Source organism: Neolamprologus multifasciatus, chromosome 17 (genome assembly GCF_963576455.1).
Source record: "Neolamprologus multifasciatus chromosome 17, fNeoMul1.2, whole genome shotgun sequence".
Taxonomy (NCBI): domain Eukaryota; kingdom Metazoa; phylum Chordata; class Actinopteri; order Cichliformes; family Cichlidae; genus Neolamprologus; species Neolamprologus multifasciatus.
Window position 1 is genome coordinate 29,188,338 of NC_140455.1, and position 19,746 is coordinate 29,208,083.

The following is a 19,746-nucleotide window of genomic DNA, read 5'->3' on the forward strand; positions in this document are numbered from 1 at the left end:
TTCTTTCACTGTCATTTATCACTCAGCATCATTACAGATTAACAAAAAATAAAATACTGCTTTACCTTGTCCTAAATTCTATTTCCAATTATTCTTACATAGAACACAGACACACACATGTGTGTCCTCTCACAAATAATTTCAATGTCTGAAGAACTGAAGAGTGTGACGTTTATAAAACAAACTAACAAGAGAAGTGAAGTGTAAGAAAATTCAAGTGAAAAAAAAAAAGAGGAAATCAGAGCTTGTGTAGTTCAGATAAAGGAGAAAAAGTGATCTGAGGTCAAATATAAAAAGAAAGCGAAGGCAGCAGGAAAGATGGAGGGAGAAAGGGGAAGCAAAGGACAAGAAGAGAGTCGAGGCTTTCAAGAGGCTCATGATAACTAAGCTAATGGGTTCTTTTATTCTTGTTCCCGACGTTTATTCACAAGCTCCCGTTGTACTCCGTCGCTTCACACTAGCGTCTGTTCTGAATGGAGAAGGTGGGGGCGAAGAAAAGTAAATATCCCTGTTTCTATTGGGATTCAAGTGCACTCCTCTATTCAAGTCTTGTTTGTTATCTAGCAGACGGTGGATGTATCGTTTCTGCCAAAGAGCACCTCTGGGTGGGAGAAATTAAGCAGGAAAAAAAAGCCGATTTTGATTTATTGTAACAGTAATAAATATAAATTCAACAGAGAATAATCCATTTACTACCACGTTTAAAGAAATGAGAACCAGGATTCAGCGCTAGTTGATATATGCCTTAAAATGAATCAGCTGTTAAATAAACTTCATGCCAACTTAAGAGTTTCAGCAGTACTGTACTGATTTCATCCCAGCTGATCACAACAATGACTGGTGGCAATTTTAAACCAAGAAATACAACTGCCTATAACTCTTCTACCCTCAGGAAAGATGTCAGCACAATGAAAAACACAGGTACCCAACACCACAGGAAACTGCTGTGTTCTCGGAAAAACTTGTGACAGGTCCTGTGGTTTTCACACCCCTAAAGTCATCACATCATTCTCGTGTACAAAGTTGAAATTTTAAAATCACGTAATGCTTTCAATACATTTCTGTTTTAGCTTCTTCCTTTTTCTTTACAAAAAAAAAGAAGAAAAAAAAAGTCACCTACTATGACATTTACGGGCTCTGATTGTTTAGGTGCCACTCACCAAGAGGTGCCAGCTAGCAAAACCTTCACCTGCAGATGTTTGAAGCAGAAGAAAGCGAGGCTACGTTTTGACAGTACACGCTTCGTCATCGTTCACAAGCTGGGTTGCGTTTGTCAAGATTACTCAAAAGCTTCTAATTTGATCCTAATGAAACTGAGAAGCGGTGCATGCACAAGTAACATAGTAACCCACACTCAGGGCATGTTTAATGGTTTCTATAACTGACACTCGGGTTTATGCACAACTCCGGCCAAAGCTAACAGTAATTTTACAGCAATCTACTTTAGTGGGAATGCCATGAAAAATAACAGTAGTAGACTTCTCAGAAGCTCGAGATGTTTCCTCTTGCAGCCAACAACAGAATATCTGATGTACTTTGGTTTACAGTTAGAAAAGCACCTCTGGCCTTGAAGTGCCACATTATTGTTTGTTAAACTAATTGGGGATGAAGCACATCTGTTAAGAAATTATGTAGATCAGTCACATGAGAAAAGAGCACTGCAAATGGGGCAATTCAGCTGCATTTAAAAGTAATTACACCTCTTGAATCGAAGTTATTAGTTTGTACTCTAATCACATCTTTATTGTTTCATTTTAAATTCACTGTGGTGGTGTACAGAGGCAAGAATTTTAAAAATTGTGTCAGTGTCCACACACTTATGGCCCTAACGACACAACAAAAAAAAAAAGATCCCCCCCAAACCACTTATACATTAAAGGAAAGAAAACCACAGGCAGAATACATGTGAGTAATATGAACAATTTCTAGGCAAGACCACACTGAAACCACTGGATGGTTGTGGCTCTGACTGCAAATGGATGTATCTTGAAACCTTACCTAACAAAAGCTCACTAGCATTTATTTGAAGACAACGGTCGAATTGCTCCAATATCTACAGGGCTCCAATTTCCTCCATTTTATCATGTTCTTTTGGTGCAATAAAATAAACTTCAGTGCAATAAATGGGGTTTTTTTGCACATTTAGCATTGTTACCATACTACTCATTATTTTTCTAGTTTTTCCCAGCATTCACACGTCTCCCATTGCTCAGTTTCCTTCCGTACTCTGTTTCTACCTTCTGTTAATGTCCGTTTCTATCACTTACTTCCCATCAGTCTGAGAAGTTAAACAGTGTGAATGAGCTGGCCAATTTCCTGTGAACGCTTGACTTCCACTGCCATGCACACGCAGGGCGGTGCCCCCAGCAGCCCAGGGCTGACTTCACAGACCCTCTTGAGGGTGTGACTGAATCACATGTGCTCACAGACACATTTCTTCACAATGACTTGGCCTAAAATGGCTTAAAGATGCCAGGGCAGTTCCTGGGATGAGAAGCAGACTGAGGAAGTATAAATATTAAGAAAATTATTTTTAAAAAATGCCAACAGAGATCATGATGGAGACGGAAAGATTGCTTTAGATGTAGTTGTTAGTGGATCTAACCTACTTTCTGTTTCCTGGCTGAACAAGTCAGCATCAATGTACTTCCCCGGTACACTGAATAATTCACACACATACATAGAGGCAAGCACATTCTGTTTCTTCAACTCTTCGTCAGCTGATTGGCAGAAAATAAGCTCTTCCTGCTACAGCAGAGGGGAGAAGGTTTTTGAATGTGTGTGGCCAGGAAGTGCGGTTATTGAGCGCTACTGGCAGAGAGGCAGCACTGACGGTCACCTTCCATGCAGACACACATACACACACGGCAAAATAGGTCACTCCTCACAATGTTCTCAGAAAAATCCATCTCCCGCACTGCGAGCATGCGGGGAAAAGATGCACTGCTACAGCATGGAGACTAAAAGGGTTTGTGTGAGTTTGTTGCTGTGCTTCCCTCACTACGACAATTCAATCAGCCTGATCTGTGTGATCTCCGCCTTTCTTTCACTGTGGCATTAATGTCCCCGATCAGTAAAAGGCTGCACAAGTGCAAAGTCATATTCAGTTATAAAGAAAGATGTGGCTAAGACAAAGCAACAACAGCAGAAATATTAAAGGAACAGCTTGACATTTTGTGAAAATATACCGTCTCCGTCTCACTGACTTTCTTACCAAGAAGATCATTACTAAGCTAATGGCTTTAGCCGAAGCTAAAAGCCAACCCCTAATATAAAACAGCATGTTGATGTTTTATATTCAAGCTTTTCTTTGAATGAAAAAAAATGAATAGAACACACTCAGTGAGTTTTGCCCCAACTTTTTTTCATGTTAATAATAGTGCTGTCAAAATTAACGCGTTAACGCAGATTAAGCCGTCATCACGATTAACTCGATACAAAACTTTTTACGGTATTAACGCATATTGGGTGCAGAATGACTCAAAATTCCTGAAATGTTTCTGTCAACGCATTTCGGGCAGTTTGTCCAAGTAGAGTTACCTTTGCACATGCGCAAATGGGCAGTTGATCTGGTAGTGACGGCCAGCTGAGCCAATGAAACTCAATTTGGAAGAGGATAAATGCACATTGGCCCTCTCTATGGGAAATTTGAGTATTTAAAAAAAAAAAATAACAAGACGGAACAGTTGGCCGACAAAGTATTATGCACATTGTGCAGGAAGGAATTTTCTTTTCACCGAAGCTCTTCCAGCTTAAAATATCACATTGACGCGATGTATAGGTTAGACGGGGATGCTGCTAGCACTTTGGCTAACGCGTAACCCAGCTTGCAACCAACCACTCACGGAGCATCAGTAAGTCTACCTCACACATATTGACTGACACAGTGCCAAGGGGATTGCAACAAACTGCAGACCTATTAATATTGTTGAGAACACGCGCTTTACATAGGTTTGGTTCCTCGTTTCAAGGACTTGAAGTGCCCATTATTCTGTTAACACTGCATTAATATAAAAGCAGCAGTAATTATAATGTTTGCTACTCGTCTCCAACATGAACATTATCAATCATTATTAGCCACAGCTGCTACCTTAATGACAACTTAACAAAAAGGCTAATGTGGCTATCAGGTTGTTGTTAACTGTTAAATGGCTGGTTAACGTTTATTTCACTGTTGTTGAGATAGGACCTTTGCTGGCTTCTCAAAATATCTCACATTGAGATGTTTAGTGTTGAAAATGACAACTTCAGCTGGAAGTGAGGGGAGGGGCTGCCTATCTGCAGTGCTACTATGTGTTGTGCATCTACTGTGGGAGGCAAAGACGGCACTGTTGACACAGTTACAAATGAGTGTCTAATCCTTTATTAATTTGTTAGTATTGATTAGTATAAGAGTATTGATTTTTTTTAATTTTTAAATTTTTTTTTATTTTTTTTTTAAACAAACCTAGAGATCAAGATAAGCATTTTTGCCGTTTTCAAACCAGATGAATGGCTGAGAAGCTGCAAGCTCACTGTCTAAAGATTTGTGACTGACAAGTCATTAGCCAACAAGCATACTCTGGACAGCTCCCCTTATTCCTTGACTATAATTTACACAGCGGCCATTATGTTGTATTCAGCATCACTTGAAATTAGTGAACGAGCGCATCAAGTAATCAGCAGCCTTTTTCCAAGCACAGGAGTCACCATTAAAAAAGGATGACTTCAGTGCTGGTTTCACTTTTCAGACCCAGAACCAATTTCTGTTTGTTATCCTCCTATGAGATTAGCTCATTTCAGAACTGCAACAATTAAATTATTAACTGCGTGGTTGATCAGATATAACAATTTCTTCATTTCAGAGGCAAAAACATCTATTATTCCCTGGTTTCATCGTCTTAAAATTGACAATATACAGCTTTTGTTTTAAAAAGCTCAAATAGGCTTATTCAACCACCACCTTTATCTCAGAAACTATCTATTGGTATTTTTTAACATTTTATACTCTAGGCCAGGGGTTGGCAACCTGCGACTCCGGAGCCGCATGCAGCTCTTTAGTCCTTATAGTGCAGCTCAGCGTGGTTTGGGAAAATAAATTAGAAGTATTTAGCTGAAGTGTATTTTACTTATGTTAGTTCTTTAACTTGTAGTTCTAAATTAGAAGATTATTGTGATATTGAAAAAAAAATTATATTCTATTATTTTTTCATCACTCAAAATAAGCGCTACACTCGCGGAAGCCGGTATACCCGCCGAAATGCCGTGCATTTATCGAGACTTTCAACCCCAGGTAGGCCAATTATGGGTTTTCGGATCCACATTATGTCAGCAACTGTTCTCCACCATGAACTATGTTAAAAACACACCGCTCACGCCTCACAGATGACAGGTTACAGTCCTGCGTAAAGATGAAAGCCCCGATTTGCAGACGCTGTGCGCAGAGGTTCAGGAGAGAAGTCCCATTGTAAACGTATCACGGCAGACCCGACGATGTTTGCATGAACACGCTTTTCAGCATCTCTTTATTGACCACTTTTCACACACGGTTGCTGTACGCATACAAAGCAAAGCAAACCGGCTGTAGCTTTGTAGCTCACAGCCCGACACACACCAACACAACAGCATAGATAGCAGAGACATCAAAGCGGCGAGGCGTGATTGCGGGTGCCGCTCAAGTGCATCCGCCTCCCCTGCAGCGGCGCTGCAGACCACGCCCCGCCACACACATTAACCTGATAAAATATATATTTAGGCAGAATTTTGCAAATATCTATTTTTCATTTTTTAGCAGCATAGTGCTTTTTTTCCAATTATTTTTTTAAAAGTCAGGTCAAGGCTCCAAAAGCCCAAAGACAATATAAGGGTGGCGGCTCACAGCGGTTTTTGTTTGCTACATGGATCATTTTAGTTCAGCTGGGTGTCTTTCCTTTTGTTATATTTCTTAAAGAGTTCAAAATGTGTTAATTACATAAAATTTTATTTTCTCTGTAGCACTTCATGGATTTCATAAGCAACACCCCTTAGTTGTTCACACAAAGCATAAAGGTAAAAAACAATATATACAGTGTTATCTTCATTTTAGATGTCAAAAAGTATTTGCGGCTCCAGTGTTCTCTTTTGCGTGGAAACCAGGTCCAAATGGCTCTTTGGGTGTTAAAGGTTGCTGACCCCTGCTCTAGGCAATTCACAGAGGAAAATAAGTAGATTAAAACAACATTTCAAAAGCAAAAATACTAGTTGTCACCATTTCCCATATTAATAATGGGGAATGGCAACATAAACCGCATCACCTAACTATTCAACTGCTACTTAAAATTAAATACAGTGGTCCCTCGCTATAACACGGTTCACCTTTCGTGGCCTTGCTGTTTCGCAGATTCTTTTAGTGCAATTTTACATGTTCTGGTGGGGGGTTACACAATTTTTTTAGACCATTATCAATCAATCTCGTGCCGTGTCTCCTGTACAGTACCGAATGCGTTAAGCTTGTCAAATTTACATAAATCTTTGATCGCTAGCAGTGTGATTCTGAAGTGCTGTACTGTATGTTTGTAAGTTTTCTCCCCAACAAACAACAATGTCAATGAAACGTTTTGCACAGTCAGAAGGCACCTGCGGGTGCCTTTGGTTTGATTATACAAGAGAGAAAAGTGTGACAATGTTCATGCCTGTCTGAGAAAAGTGTATAAAGTGTGTAGTGAGGGGCTTTACAGCCTTAGAACATCTATAATAATTGTACAAAATAAAGTTGGCTACTTTGCGGATTTCACATATGGGGGTTAGTTTTAGAACGCAACTCCCGCGATAAACGAGGGACCACTGTAACTGAATTTCTGTGGATGTTTTTGCAATCAAAGTAATAAAAACTCAGCTTTCAGAGAATAAGTGAGCATGTCAGGTGCCTGCTATTAGTTGTATAGTTAAACAGAGCTTATAAATCATGCTCATTAACAGAGGAAATAACAAACCACACCCTGAGCACTGGAATGAGTCAGGGGTTCGGACCTCAATGTCAAAGATCTCAACAAAGATAACGTCAAACAACTTAGCATGAGAAACCAAGTTCAACATACGCGCTCATATGCACAGTGCACTTTATTTACACTTGAAGGCAACTGGCCAATATAGGTCAGTGGAGCACTGACAGAATCAGAGCATAAACAATCTCACAATGAAAAACAGTGGTGCGACAAGAGTGACTTTTAGTGACACAAAGCAGAATGATTTTTTTCAGTAGCCATTGGGCCTTCCTTTTTTCCTTGTCACACTTTCATTTTCAGTTCCAATGTATCTGGCTGAATAAGTGGGGTATACTGTGCTTTTGCAAAGGTCCATCATGACGATGCACAAGCATCATGTAATGTTAAAGCAATCTCAAGTAAATATTTTGTAACCATATATGCGATTCTAACTTGTACATGCAGTTAAAATGATTGAAATGCACTGCGGGAAGCACCTGTGCTGAACTGAGCACACATTTAAAACCACCATTACTCCTGAGTGCCCACTTCCTTTGGGACCGCGAATGCCACCCATGCATGTACAGTACAGAGATCATTGTAGACAGACATGCAGCAAAACCTACTCACACTTCTTCCTCCGATTTAATGAGTCACCGTGTTAGTGGCTTTGTGATGTCAAAAGACAAAACAAAAGTGGCCAAACAAAATAAAAGCAGAAGCGGAAGGAAAAGAGACTGGAATACAGTTGGACAACCCAATGAAGGAAGTGGAAAATTAAATAGTCTAAAGACAACTTTTGAATGTAGAAAGATTTCCTGCACAAGTGTTTAGATGTTTAGCTGGTTCATGCACATTTTAATGGCAAAAAAACCCCGTGGGAGACAAACCTTCAATAAATATGTAATTAAAGGAAAAAACAGAATGAACGGAATGGTTAAATTACAAGTTTCAGCTCTTGGTTGAGTGTATTCAAAATGAACACTTAATGGCCCCCTCAGCTCATATTCTGTCCTGAACAGGGTCTTTTAGCTCCTCCATCCTTTCTTCTTATTGGCTGCCCCTCACAAACAAGATCTGAACAGCAGATGGGTGGGGCTTTTGTGCTCACAGCCACAGTTTTGTGCCTGACATATATGACCATATTAGGGTCTGAAGCTGAGTGAGAGTGAACTTAATTATCACAGCATGACCTCTCCTCTGCCTTTAATCTATTCCGTTTCTCTAAAAGTAATCTGAAATTTAACCAAATTCTTAAGCTTATTAGATAATAAAAAATTAAAAGAAAGAAAAAAAACACATCATTGCCAAGGAAAGTGATACTGAAATAATTCACACCAAAAAGCAATGAGATCAGGCACATTTGTAGAGTCCAAACACAACCGCATGCACGCATAAATGGTTTGCATTTACCGGTATTGGCTTGTTGGTAATTTCCCACCCTGGATCAAAGCTTACAGCAGGAAGCAGATGTGAACAGACCTCATAATCCCAATCATCTGGGACAGGGGCTCATTGTGTGTTTCGTGTGTGCTTGGTGCCTGTGTGCATGTATTAATCAGCTCCCTGCTCAGATACTGTATTCACTCTCTATATTAAAGGTCAAGCTGCTGACCAAATCTGCACTTTGCTGTGCGATTCTGTGGATTAAGATGACATTTTGGATATGATATTAATAATGATAATGAAATGCGGGATTATTTTCTTCCACAACACACTATACATCAGCAGGGCAGAAGTAGGATAGGTGTGAGTGCAGGTAAATGAATGTGGGTGAGGTGCTATGAACGATATGACTCGTCCCCATTTCCTTTCACGTTAGTCACACATTGCACACACAGGTCATCATTTCCTGAGTATTTCACTGTGTTGGTCCCTTATCTTGATCAATTAAGATGTTCTGGGTTGTTGGTGTGTGTGTGTGGCATACCACACATACACACCAACTACGAAGCAAAAATATTGCGTTACATCTTCTGAGAAACACCCAGCTTAGAGGCAAAAGGCTCTTTTTTTGGGTTAAGCCACGGAAAAGGGCGGTTGAGAACGAAGGAGGCTTGTGACATGACAAGAAATTGGGAAGTCTTGTTTCTTGTTGTAGTAACATAAGGCGGGCTGATGGCGATTGCCACACAGACAAAAACAGCAGCAGACCCCTGCTGTGTAACCCTCCTTGACCCGTTCGCACAAACAGGCTTATAAAAGTTAATTTACAGCAGCCATTTGAAAACTTCTTACCAAGAAAGTGCAAACAAATCAATTTTTACAATATTGTTAAATGTTTACTTAAATATTTGAGATTTTTGTGACATTGTACCTGTAACTTTTAATTATTTAATATTTTCAACTATTTGTTCATTAAAAATAAACACCAGTGTGCAGTTGTGGATTTGCAGTAGCCAGTTGTGGACTTAAAATATTATGCATGTTCTGTCATTCAGTGCTGTGCTATATTTATTATGCTTACAGCTCAGTCGCTCCAGTGGCATTTTATTTATATTCAAGTTAAAATAGCACAGCTGTAACACTATAAGCGACACAGGACAGTTGGGTTAGCGATCTTGGTGGAGAATTTGCATGGCTGATGCTCAAGCCCAAGTAATCACTCACTTGTATTTCTAATGCAAGAGTAATGAATGATTGTTTCAGTATTAACATTAAGATTGTAAAATTTAAAAAAAATAATCAGCTTCCTTAATTTCTGAGTTCTCCAAACTTAGGATTTACAGTGTACATGCACTCTGTGGATTAAAAGAAAATTGCCTTGGCTTTGAGCAGGCAGATAATATGTGTGCTGATTGTGTAGACGTATCTATAAGGTAATGAAGTCAGGTTATCAGTTAATGGTGAGACAACATTGGCAAAAAAAAAAAAAAAAATGCCTTCTAACAATATAATCAAAGCAAAAAACAGACCACATGTCAGATAACAAAGAAGCTCTTTTACGCAAGTTTAAGAAACCATTGCTAAACAGCCATCGTAAACATCGGAAAGTAGCACTTGATAAGATAAACCAGTTGTATCACTCATTCTTTTCTGCTATAAATGGTAGAAAATTCTCTGTGCCTACATGATGGAGCCCAGCAGACTCTACATTGAACTGGCAGTAGACTGATACAAAAAGGAGACTGGTTAATGGCCTCACTTCCAAACGTTTTCCAGGAGAAATAAAAATATTTTGGTATTCAACAAATTTTTTAAAAAGGAAGAAAAGCATTTTATCACACAGGGTTGAGTAGGCAACCTACATGCCATAAAGTTGAGGCCTGGGTTTGATTCGGCCCCATAGCCATTTACTGCACGTCTGCCCCCAGGGCTTTCTCCCAGATTTCCTGTCTTCTCTACATCATCTGATCAAACATAAAAGCTGCAAATAACCCCCAAAATGTATATATAAATATTTAAAATATTGACACCAGTCTTAAACCTTGGGTTAAGGCCACAGACGACATAAAAGATGGACACATACAGTGTGATGTCACCTGCCAGTGTTTCCACCACAATCACCAATGATCACTTTCTAGAAGCCAGATGTTACCTTAAATGGATAAAATGGAGGGGGTGCTAATTTATCAGCTAACACTAGTCAGCTTGGTGTATTCATACACAACCCAGGTGCAACAGAGAGACATGCATATCAACTAAATAGTGCTACGTAACAGACTAATAAAAGACCTGAATTTCACTCAATAAAACTAAAGCAAATTTCTTGGATGTTCTGTACCACACAACAACCCATAATAATGAAATACTCCATTAAAAATGCTTCCAAAGGCTTCAACAAAACACACTTAGTGAAATGTTTAATGTCTAATAGTTGTGGATGAGGTCTTGCAGACTCTGAGCAGGACACCTGGCAATCAGCATAGCCATACTCCTAACACAATTATCCAGGTGGATTAGCTTTAAAAAATTAATAAAAGAAAAAAAAAAAAAAACACCCCACTTGGATATTGTATCCAGTTGGATATTTTATTAATAGGGGAGTCTGTGGAGGCTGAATAAGTGTTGCCAGTCTCAGGATGGCACCTTAAGGAAACAGAGTTTCTGCCATTTTCACCAAGGCAACCCCTTGGTTAAGACTGGTGGGTCATTTGTTGTTAACATTTATATAACTTATCAGGCCAGTGTTTTCTCTTTCTCTCTCAAAAAGAAGTCACACTGTGCAAATACCTGCTGAAGAATGTGTGTGTTTGTGTGTGGGGGTTATACATAAGCGAAAAAGGCTTTCAGATTCTACACTTAATATGCGAACACACACAAACAGACATATACACACTTCACATAAGGGAAAGCCCCCTCGGTGACACTGGAAATTGTTGCCACACACAATCATAAACCCACACAAACACATTGTCACATCTCCTTTTTTTCGTCTCCTTGCTGAGCGTTTAATGTCTGTGGCCTGATGAGCACTATAGAGAAGCATGTGTGTTTGCACTTTTTCACTTTCTTTGAAGTGCTCCTTCAGAGTAATCTGCTTGCAGGAAAGAAAACACACACAGAGAGAGGCTGAACTCCAATTTCTAAACCCCGTCTAGACTACAAAATTAAGTCCAGTCTTCCCAAAACAGGTACATGTGTTTTTATGAGAGTGTATTTGGAAATAATATCACCCCAATACAGTCCATAATTCACACTTCAACTTTTTCCTTGTAATGAGAAGAGACTCTAACAGACTTCAGTAGTGTAAGAAGCTCTGGTTTAATTCTGCACAACTGATGTCTGACAGCATTTGGAGATGCAATGTTACCGAGGACAGCTCTGCAAAAATCCATGCATACGACCCCATGAGGCATTTGGATCGAACTGTTCACTAAATGTTTTATCAGGCTGCATGGTGGCCCAGTGCCCTATAACAGAGGTCACAAGCTAAACCAAAAGCTGCAGCTTCTATGTCAATCAACCTGCCTTGAGCTAAACTTTATATACTCTATACTCTATAATCAGACTTTCTCACCAAGTGTACTCAAAGTGCAACTGTTGTCTGTACAGAGGTCGTGTAATGGGTAAATGCGCTTGAAAAAAAAAAAACAAAAACAAATGCTACTAACAGCAAAGCCCATTCAAATGTCTTCCTTTCCCTTTAAACCCAAATAAAAAATACTTTCAATTAGAATTTTTGATTGGCTGATTAAATAGGAAGTAAAGTGGAGGCACTACTTTAAATAGGATCCTTCCTCTGCCCACAGGAAGTTACATATAAAAACGAAATAGTCTCCAGGAAACCAGTGAGCGCTTGCCATGTAGAAGTTGAGCTCATTTCACCACGCCAGATTGTGAGTCAGTGATGCAACTTTAGTCACAGCATAATTTATGACACAGCTATTTCCAGGTAAGGGACTGATTATTACAATCTAAGGATCAAGTCATAGCAGCAAAACAGAAGCGATCTGATTTTAAATGTGAAAACTAAAACATTGACCTTGTCAAGGAGGGCGGTCATGGTGTATAATAAATAAGTAAATAAATAAATAAATATTAAATTAATTCAAATTAAGGTGCTCTTCAATTCACTTTTAGTTCAACAGATGAGCAGCTTGCTAGCATTGTGTGATATTAAGCCTTGAGTTAAAGCAAGGCCAAAGCAGGTCTGTGATATTCTCCAGCCTAAGCAGCCAAAACATTTTGTCATATGTTTAATATATATGCAACATATTCGTTGCAATAATTTGTTAATTTTAAGGTACAAGGTGATGGGTAACATAGGTGCTGCCAAACATAGATTGTAAAAAGAAGATGGTAGTAGGTCTGAAAAGTGAAAGCAATGCATAACTGCTTTTTAATAGTCAGCAGAGGGAGATCTGCTGGTTTCAAAAATACTTCCAACATTACAGACGTTTATGGGAAAGTGGTCGATGGCTTCCTTGCTTTTTGACCTCTAAGCTGTAAGCACTTTCCTGATGACTTTATGGGCTTAATCTCAAGTTCTGGGTCATACCGACTAAAACACGAGGCACCATCATGGGACTTCACTAACCAATTGGTAACATTATTTTTTTAATCTTTTATTTACAGTCTATGTCATCAGCGTGTGAATGGCTTGTGAAATTAAGTTAGACATGTTAAAGGGATTTTTTCCAGTTCTCTTTAAAAGCCTTTTCTGCATTAAAATGATTTTTTTCCTGGGAAAATCCAAAGTACTGCTTCCCACACAGAAACTTTACTTAGGCACACTACGCAATAATAATAATAATACCTGCTCAAAGAAATCTGAAGACTCATTGTGGCATTTTACATTTTAGAATCTGTATGAGAGAACTATGCCACTCCATGATCACTTTACAAGTGGAAAATCCCTGCTTTCTTATTTTGAAAGGTTACTGCTAACCAGCTAGGCTCCCTTATGATTGTGCTGATCGATACTGATCGCTGGACTCCCCAGAGACATGTGTCCATGGCTGAACGTACCCATTCACCCATCTTTGATTGTAGCTGGCAACCGCAGTCTCTGTTACTCTGAAGATCAGGTCTGGTCTGTAACTCTAAGGAGAAGCAGGTGGAAAACGACTTTGTGTTCCCAAACAGAGCTCACAAGAACTGCCAATTTCAGTCAAAAAGGGTGGAGCTGAAGAGAACAGATGAGCTGGTACAGGTGGCTTTTAAAAATATTTAGTCATTTATATGGCACAAAAGGTTTGTAATGATATATTATATATACATATATATAATATATTGTTTTTTAATTTATAGCTGTGAATCATGCAAAGCTTTTTAAGTAGATCCCAAGGGGAAAAAATACTGCGCTGCAAATGATGAGAACAGGTCAACTTTAACAACAAGGCTTTTCAGAAAGTTGCACAGAGAAACTTTAAATCCTAATTTATGCCCACATAAAGCCTATACTATAAAAATAAATGAATTTTAATATTTTTCTCTTTTTTTAAGTAAACTCGATGGTTCATCTTAATTCCTCCCCTTTGTGTCTGGTTGACCAGGCTATTAAAAAAGTAAATAAATAAATAAATCTGGCTCTCTTACATAAGCACTAATAGCTGGTTTGAAAAGTCGTGGGTTGAAAGAAACAGCTGATAACCCCCCTTTTTGTGAAACAATTACAATTGCCATTGTTGCATCTGCACAGATGGTCCAAATAACAGCACATATTTGACCTTTTTTGCATGTGTACTTTTTGGATTAAGTCACCATTACAAAGCAAGAGTGTTTACAGTAAAAATGCATCTACCTTTTACTGATGACATTGCTTAACCTTAAAATGGACCAATCATGCTCATTTCTACCTCCATATTTTTTTCCCTTGGGCTCTAGTAGAGTAGCTTTCCATGACTCAAAAGAACCCCAAACTTGTTTATCCTATACTTGGTCTCAGCTTATTACCTGGCTCCTCTCCCTTTAAGCCAACAGTCTTCTGATTGGCTACCTCAGCAAACAGATGGTTTGAACACCACATAGGTGGAGCTTCTGTGCTACTTCTTTCACATCATACAAAGCCACAAGTAGGGTATTCACCATTGCAATAGTTTATATAGGACAGATGGAAGGTGAATTGCTTCAGAGCTGACATAAAATGCTCTTCAAGAGCTCAGTCATATCTACAAATAATGTAGGTCCTTGGAGCAAACATTCAATTCTCAATGTACATCTTTATCCTCCACTTCATAAGTATGCAGACATACATCCCATGTAATCTGCCTCTATATGGCTGCCACTAAAACAGCTCACTGTCAAGTTTTCTAATAAGGTCAAACATGGGCAGATACCCCACGATACTTTCCAATTAGCGTCCCAGGTGGAAGAAAAACCTGAAGCTTCCCCACTGCATCAAACAGCAAAACAACTACTGAAGAAAACGTATAATCTCTGACTCTTTGGCCCACTAGAGCCTGTAATTATGTCAATAAAACACATTCTATATATAAACAACAATAGGCAGTTAAAGTGGGTGTTATGTCAGGGTGTTCTGGTGACTCACTTCATAGAGAAGCACACCCCATGTGCTTGTGGTATTGCGAGCTTGACTCCAGCAATTGAAAGCCTCACACAAGACTTGAAATCAACGCCACAGACTAGCAGCAACTGGCTAAGACACTTACATGTTTGCTACAGCTTGTGAGCGTCAACAATGCTCCGTACACTGGCACACAAACCACATGTGCTCGATCGGGACAAATTTTCTTGACTGCTAGCTGGTGCGTTTGCTAAATAATTTAGCTGAATCTCAACACTCACAAGCTGCTGCCAGCTGTTAAGAAAATTTAGCTTGAAGCCCAATTTTTATAAGCCTCATTCAGTAACTTTGCATGTACAAAAATAACCCCGATTACCATGACTAACGAGATAAAGGATGATTGATTTAATGGAAGCACTTGAATGCCCCAGCGATTACGTTTATATGAGCTGCATGATTGTCAAGGGACTGTCTAGAGACATGTGCGATAGCCTAAGGCTAACAGGAAATATATTGTATTTCATGCCAATGAAGTTCATTTGAAAGGAAACCACAGACATCACACAAATAATCAAGAGTTAAAGCTTGACAAGCAGTCAGTAGTTGTCCTACAACTTCTTAAAAACACCACATTTAATAGCCTAAAAACAGTTGGTGGGGTGTTTTGCTGGAAAAACTGACAGGAAGAAACACTTTCCGCTTTAAAAGCTTTAAAATTGTTCTCTTCCCATACAACGTGTGGTTGTTGTAGGCAGTTTGACAAGGCGTGGACGTGTGTAATCTATGAATGGCAAGTATAGTGGTGCTAAAAGAAGAACCTGCATTTAACCAGTTGAGTCTAGAAACAGAATTTAAGGGCGAGAGAAAACGGGCAGGCAATAAAATCACAAACATATGGACACTGTACTGAGTCTACCGCGTAAAAATTCATCGAAAGAGGGCATGCATGGTGAAATGAATCTTCTGTAAATAAGCCAAAAGCAGACTAGTTCCAGCTCCGTAGCTCTCGTCCACCAAGCACTTCCTTAATGCCTCTCACATAGCTGAGAACTAATTTTTGTTTTTTTTTGCCGAACATCTCCCAGCTCCCTGTTTTCTGCAACTCTCACTCAAAAGACAAGACAGAAGGCTAAGTCATGAGCACAAAATTAGACACAGATTTGCTTATTATAGAAACTGTTATGTACTTAATCTGAACAAGAGAGAGAGGCCTCGATCCAAAGTGTGCCAAAGAGTTGCATTTTTATAGCCAGGACAAAATGTTATGAAATGGGCCAAGAAAGAATGTTGCAAGCTCCAGCAAGCAGCTTGCATGAAGTAGGGAAGTGAGGAGAGTCTGTGTGTGGGGGAAAAAGTTAACCATTCTGGTGCTGAGGAGCTTAATTCCCACATAATCAAACTGCAACATGATTAACATGAAACTAGGCTGGACGATAAGGCTGCTCATGAAGGAAAGTCTAAACCTGTTAAACTGTAAACTTGCTGTAAATTAAGATAGTAAATCAATTTCCACCGGAACATTTCTAAACATATCTAAATTAAAGTGGACTCAATGACAGAAATGTTTTTATAGGAGTGACATTCCTGTTGTGGCATTTTAAACCATTTCACAAGCCTTGGTCCTATTTTGAGTCCAGACTTTCAACACAGTGACATCCAGTTATGTAGTGAAGGCAAACTAATGACTGCGGGTCAGCAGTCACCACAAAATATGTAATCAAAATCACTTCAACAGCAAGCATCTCTAATCTCAAAAGATCCTCTCCACATGTAAGAAAGTTGCCAGATTAAAACTAATGCTGTTGTAAGGTTTAGTTTAAATCAGGGATGTCAAACTCGTTTTAACATTGGGGGCCAGATACAGCCAACTTTGACCCAACTACATGTTTGAACCCGAGAGATCTTAATAGATGAGGGGGAAACTGCATGACAGAAAAATAATTTTTTGTAGTAAATGAAAGAAGTCTGTCAGCGTGACTCTTAAATTGTAAGAAAAAAACCTGTAAAATGACATGCTACAATTAGGTGTATCCATTGCACACATAAATGACCTAAAAATAAACAAATATAGCAACCATAAATTTCTATAATAGACAAAAAACTGGAAACTTTCAAACATTTAATTTTTAAAATCTTTGGTGTAGCTTGAATCGCCATGTGGGTGCCTTTAGAAGTAAAGATAAAGCTGTAAAACATTTGAAAATACTGTTAAAAGTCCAAAATTTATACCCTCAATCATGTCTTCCAAACTTTGCAGTAGGGTCTGATTGGAGTCTTTGCCTGGCCTCCAAGCCTTAGGTTTGACAACCCTTGTTTAAACTGTCATTTTTTTTTAATATGGGTCCAGTGTATGGGGAGCTCTTTGCAATTTACTTTCGTTAAACTGGAAATGTAAATAAAAGTTTGCAAGTGGCCAGATTTCTCAATGACCACAATAGATACCTGCTAAAACTTCTACTAAAATTGAAGTCATTTTATAAATAGTTGACAGGATTTTTTTTTTTATTACTGGAACACAGGGAAAACCACAAGAAATAAAGCATGCAATCAAGCTTAGGTTTCTGGATATTTAGTGCTTATGAGGACAATGAATCACTGCACTGTGTCTCAATCAAGCATATAGCCACAATAAAAGATCTACCTACAAGCTGCTCCAGCAACGTCATTAAAAAAATAAATAAATAACCAAGAGCTAGAGAGACAATAATATTTCTCGTCTTTGTCATTTGCCCTTTTTAATTTTTTTTTTTTAAAGAAACCGGAATCGGTTGTATTTCTGTGGCATGGGAGACAATGCTAGGCCGCCATGTAAAGCCTGGAAATGGGAGGAAAAAGGAAGAGGGCAGTGTGGCCACCCCTGCCTCACCTCCTGGGGGATACACAGAGAACCAGGAGACGGAGGGGGGGCTGGGTATGATATGAAGGGTCAGTATGGAGGAAAAGGTGGAGGTTATAAAGGGAAGAGGGTACATGTGAGACAGATATAGGATACAAGAGGCTAGGTGGAGGCGCCTGTTAATTTTGACCCACCATAAAGTCGCTGCCGAAGTTATCCTCTCCCCTCTCATCGTTCCCCTCGCTCATGGCCTTCACCCCCTGGATAAACTTTCTCAGGATGCCGGCTTGGTCCATTTCTTCAATCTTCTTGTTGCCTTTTCCTTTAAAAAAAATCTCCCAAACTGGCAGGGGGGTAGGGGAAATGTTACAAAATAATAAAACAAAAGCGGACACAGGGAAAGAGGGAAGAAGGAAGGGAGGGGAATAAATAAAAATAAATAAGCTTCACGGGTCCTCCCAGAGAGTCATCGTCCGCTCACAACACAACACCTTTTTTTTTTTATTATCGCCCCATGTTGTTTCTCCCTTTCCTTCTTTCTTTCTTCTGGACTGTTTTCACAACGACAGCGGTTAGTCCCAGAGAAAAGCAGCAGCGGCCGGATTTTCTGCCCCGTAAACAACTTCACAACCGCGGCGGTGCACGAACTGTAAACACTTGGCTATGCGAGAAAAGAAAAATAAAGGAAAAAAGACAAGAGCCTGGGTCTGGCCAGCTTGTGTACCCCTCCCTGTCTACCTCGGTTGCCACATTCACACACTGCTGCTCGTTATTCGCTACTGGGGAACATCCGGACTGGGTAAAGCCAAGGAACGATTAGGCCCGCCCCTTCCAGGATATACTTATATGTGATTGACTAACGCTGACCAGGAATTAAAATCCAAGTGGCTAAACTGGGTGTCGCTCCACCCAATAGCGTGTTCTCATTGGATAGAATTTGTGCCTGTCGTTTTGACGCTATTCGTCATTGGTGAGCTAAATTACGATCCAAAAACGTAAGGTTTAAATAAACGGCGTTACTGTTTTGCTGTAATTTTTATCGATGCTTTAAAAATTATTTGTTTTTATTCGATGATATGCTGCTTCACATAAAAATGTTTTTTCTTACAGTCTGATAACTATACATCTAAATAGGTCATCTGTATTATTACATTTAATTGGGAAAACAAACACATTTATATCTTCGTGAACGATATAGTCCTACTCTACTGTAAATTTTACACAATTTCATTTGTCTAAAACTTTAGTAACCAAATTATTTCTCAATCCTACAGTAGTATTGTAATACTTCGCACTTTACAGTATATATTCAATTCACTCTGCGTGTCAGCGCTACTTAACAAATACTAATGTAATGGGAACTGTTTATCAGAATGTACAGATACACCTTTCTAGAGCTATCCTGGTAAATTATACCTTCTCTATAACCTGCTCTCAGAAAATGCCACTCACTGAATATTTTCTTTCTTTTAGATCAGGGGTAGGCAACTCCAGGTTTTAGATGTGTCCATGATCCATCACAGCTGATTTAAAGGGCTAAATGACTCCTCAGCATTTCTTGAAGTTCTCCAGAGGCCTGGTAATGAACTAATCATTTGATTCAGGTGTGTTAACCCAGGGTGTGCTCTAAAACCTGCAGGACACTGGCACTCGAGGCCTGGAGTTGCCTACCCCTGTTTTAGACCATTCTCTATAAACCCCATTTGAAAATCTCAGGAGATCATCAGTTTCTGAAATACTCAAACCAGCTCATGTGACACCAGCAACAATTCAGAGTCACTCGAATCAATCTTCCTCCCAATTCTAATGCACAGTTTGAACTTTTGCAGGTCGTCCTGACTATGTCTATATGTCTATGCCATGCGCTAAGTTGATGCCAAATGAGTGGCTAATTAGATATTTGTATTATAACAGGTGTACCTAATAAAGTGGAGGTGAGTGTGTATATATGCATGCATTTCTGTTTCTTCACATCGGTGGAAAAACATTGCTGGATGATTTTTTGTATTTGTCACTTTCTTAAATCAGTGATCACATTCATTTTTAGAAAAATAGAGGAC

At 39.2% G+C, this 19,746-nt stretch overlaps 1 protein-coding gene and 1 long non-coding RNA gene across 7 annotated transcripts in view; both read right to left on the reverse strand.

The window, feature by feature from the left end:
- The window catches only part of LOC146499588 (tyrosine-protein phosphatase non-receptor type 12-like), a 54,397-nt gene extending 35,915 nt beyond the window's left edge, over window positions 1-18,482 (reverse strand). For 4 of the 6 annotated variants that reach the window (XM_085137247.1, XM_085137245.1, XM_085137246.1 and 1 more), the window contains exon 1: window positions 17,881-18,482. In XM_085137247.1, the coding sequence (XP_084993373.1) occupies window positions 17,881-17,982 (102 nt within the window). In that variant the 5' untranslated portion in view covers window positions 17,983-18,482. The remainder of the gene's footprint in view (window positions 1-17,880) is intronic. The other 2 variants (XM_085137249.1, XM_085137250.1) reach the window with 1 other exon arrangement.
- LOC146499589 (uncharacterized) lies at window positions 1,090-17,874 on the reverse strand. Its single transcript, XR_014870093.1, has 2 exons — window positions 9,209-17,874; window positions 1,090-9,171 (listed from the first exon to the last, which is right to left on the reverse strand). It is a non-coding gene; the product is annotated as an uncharacterized LOC146499589 (long non-coding RNA).
- Window positions 18,483-19,746: the final 1,264 nt, after the last annotated feature.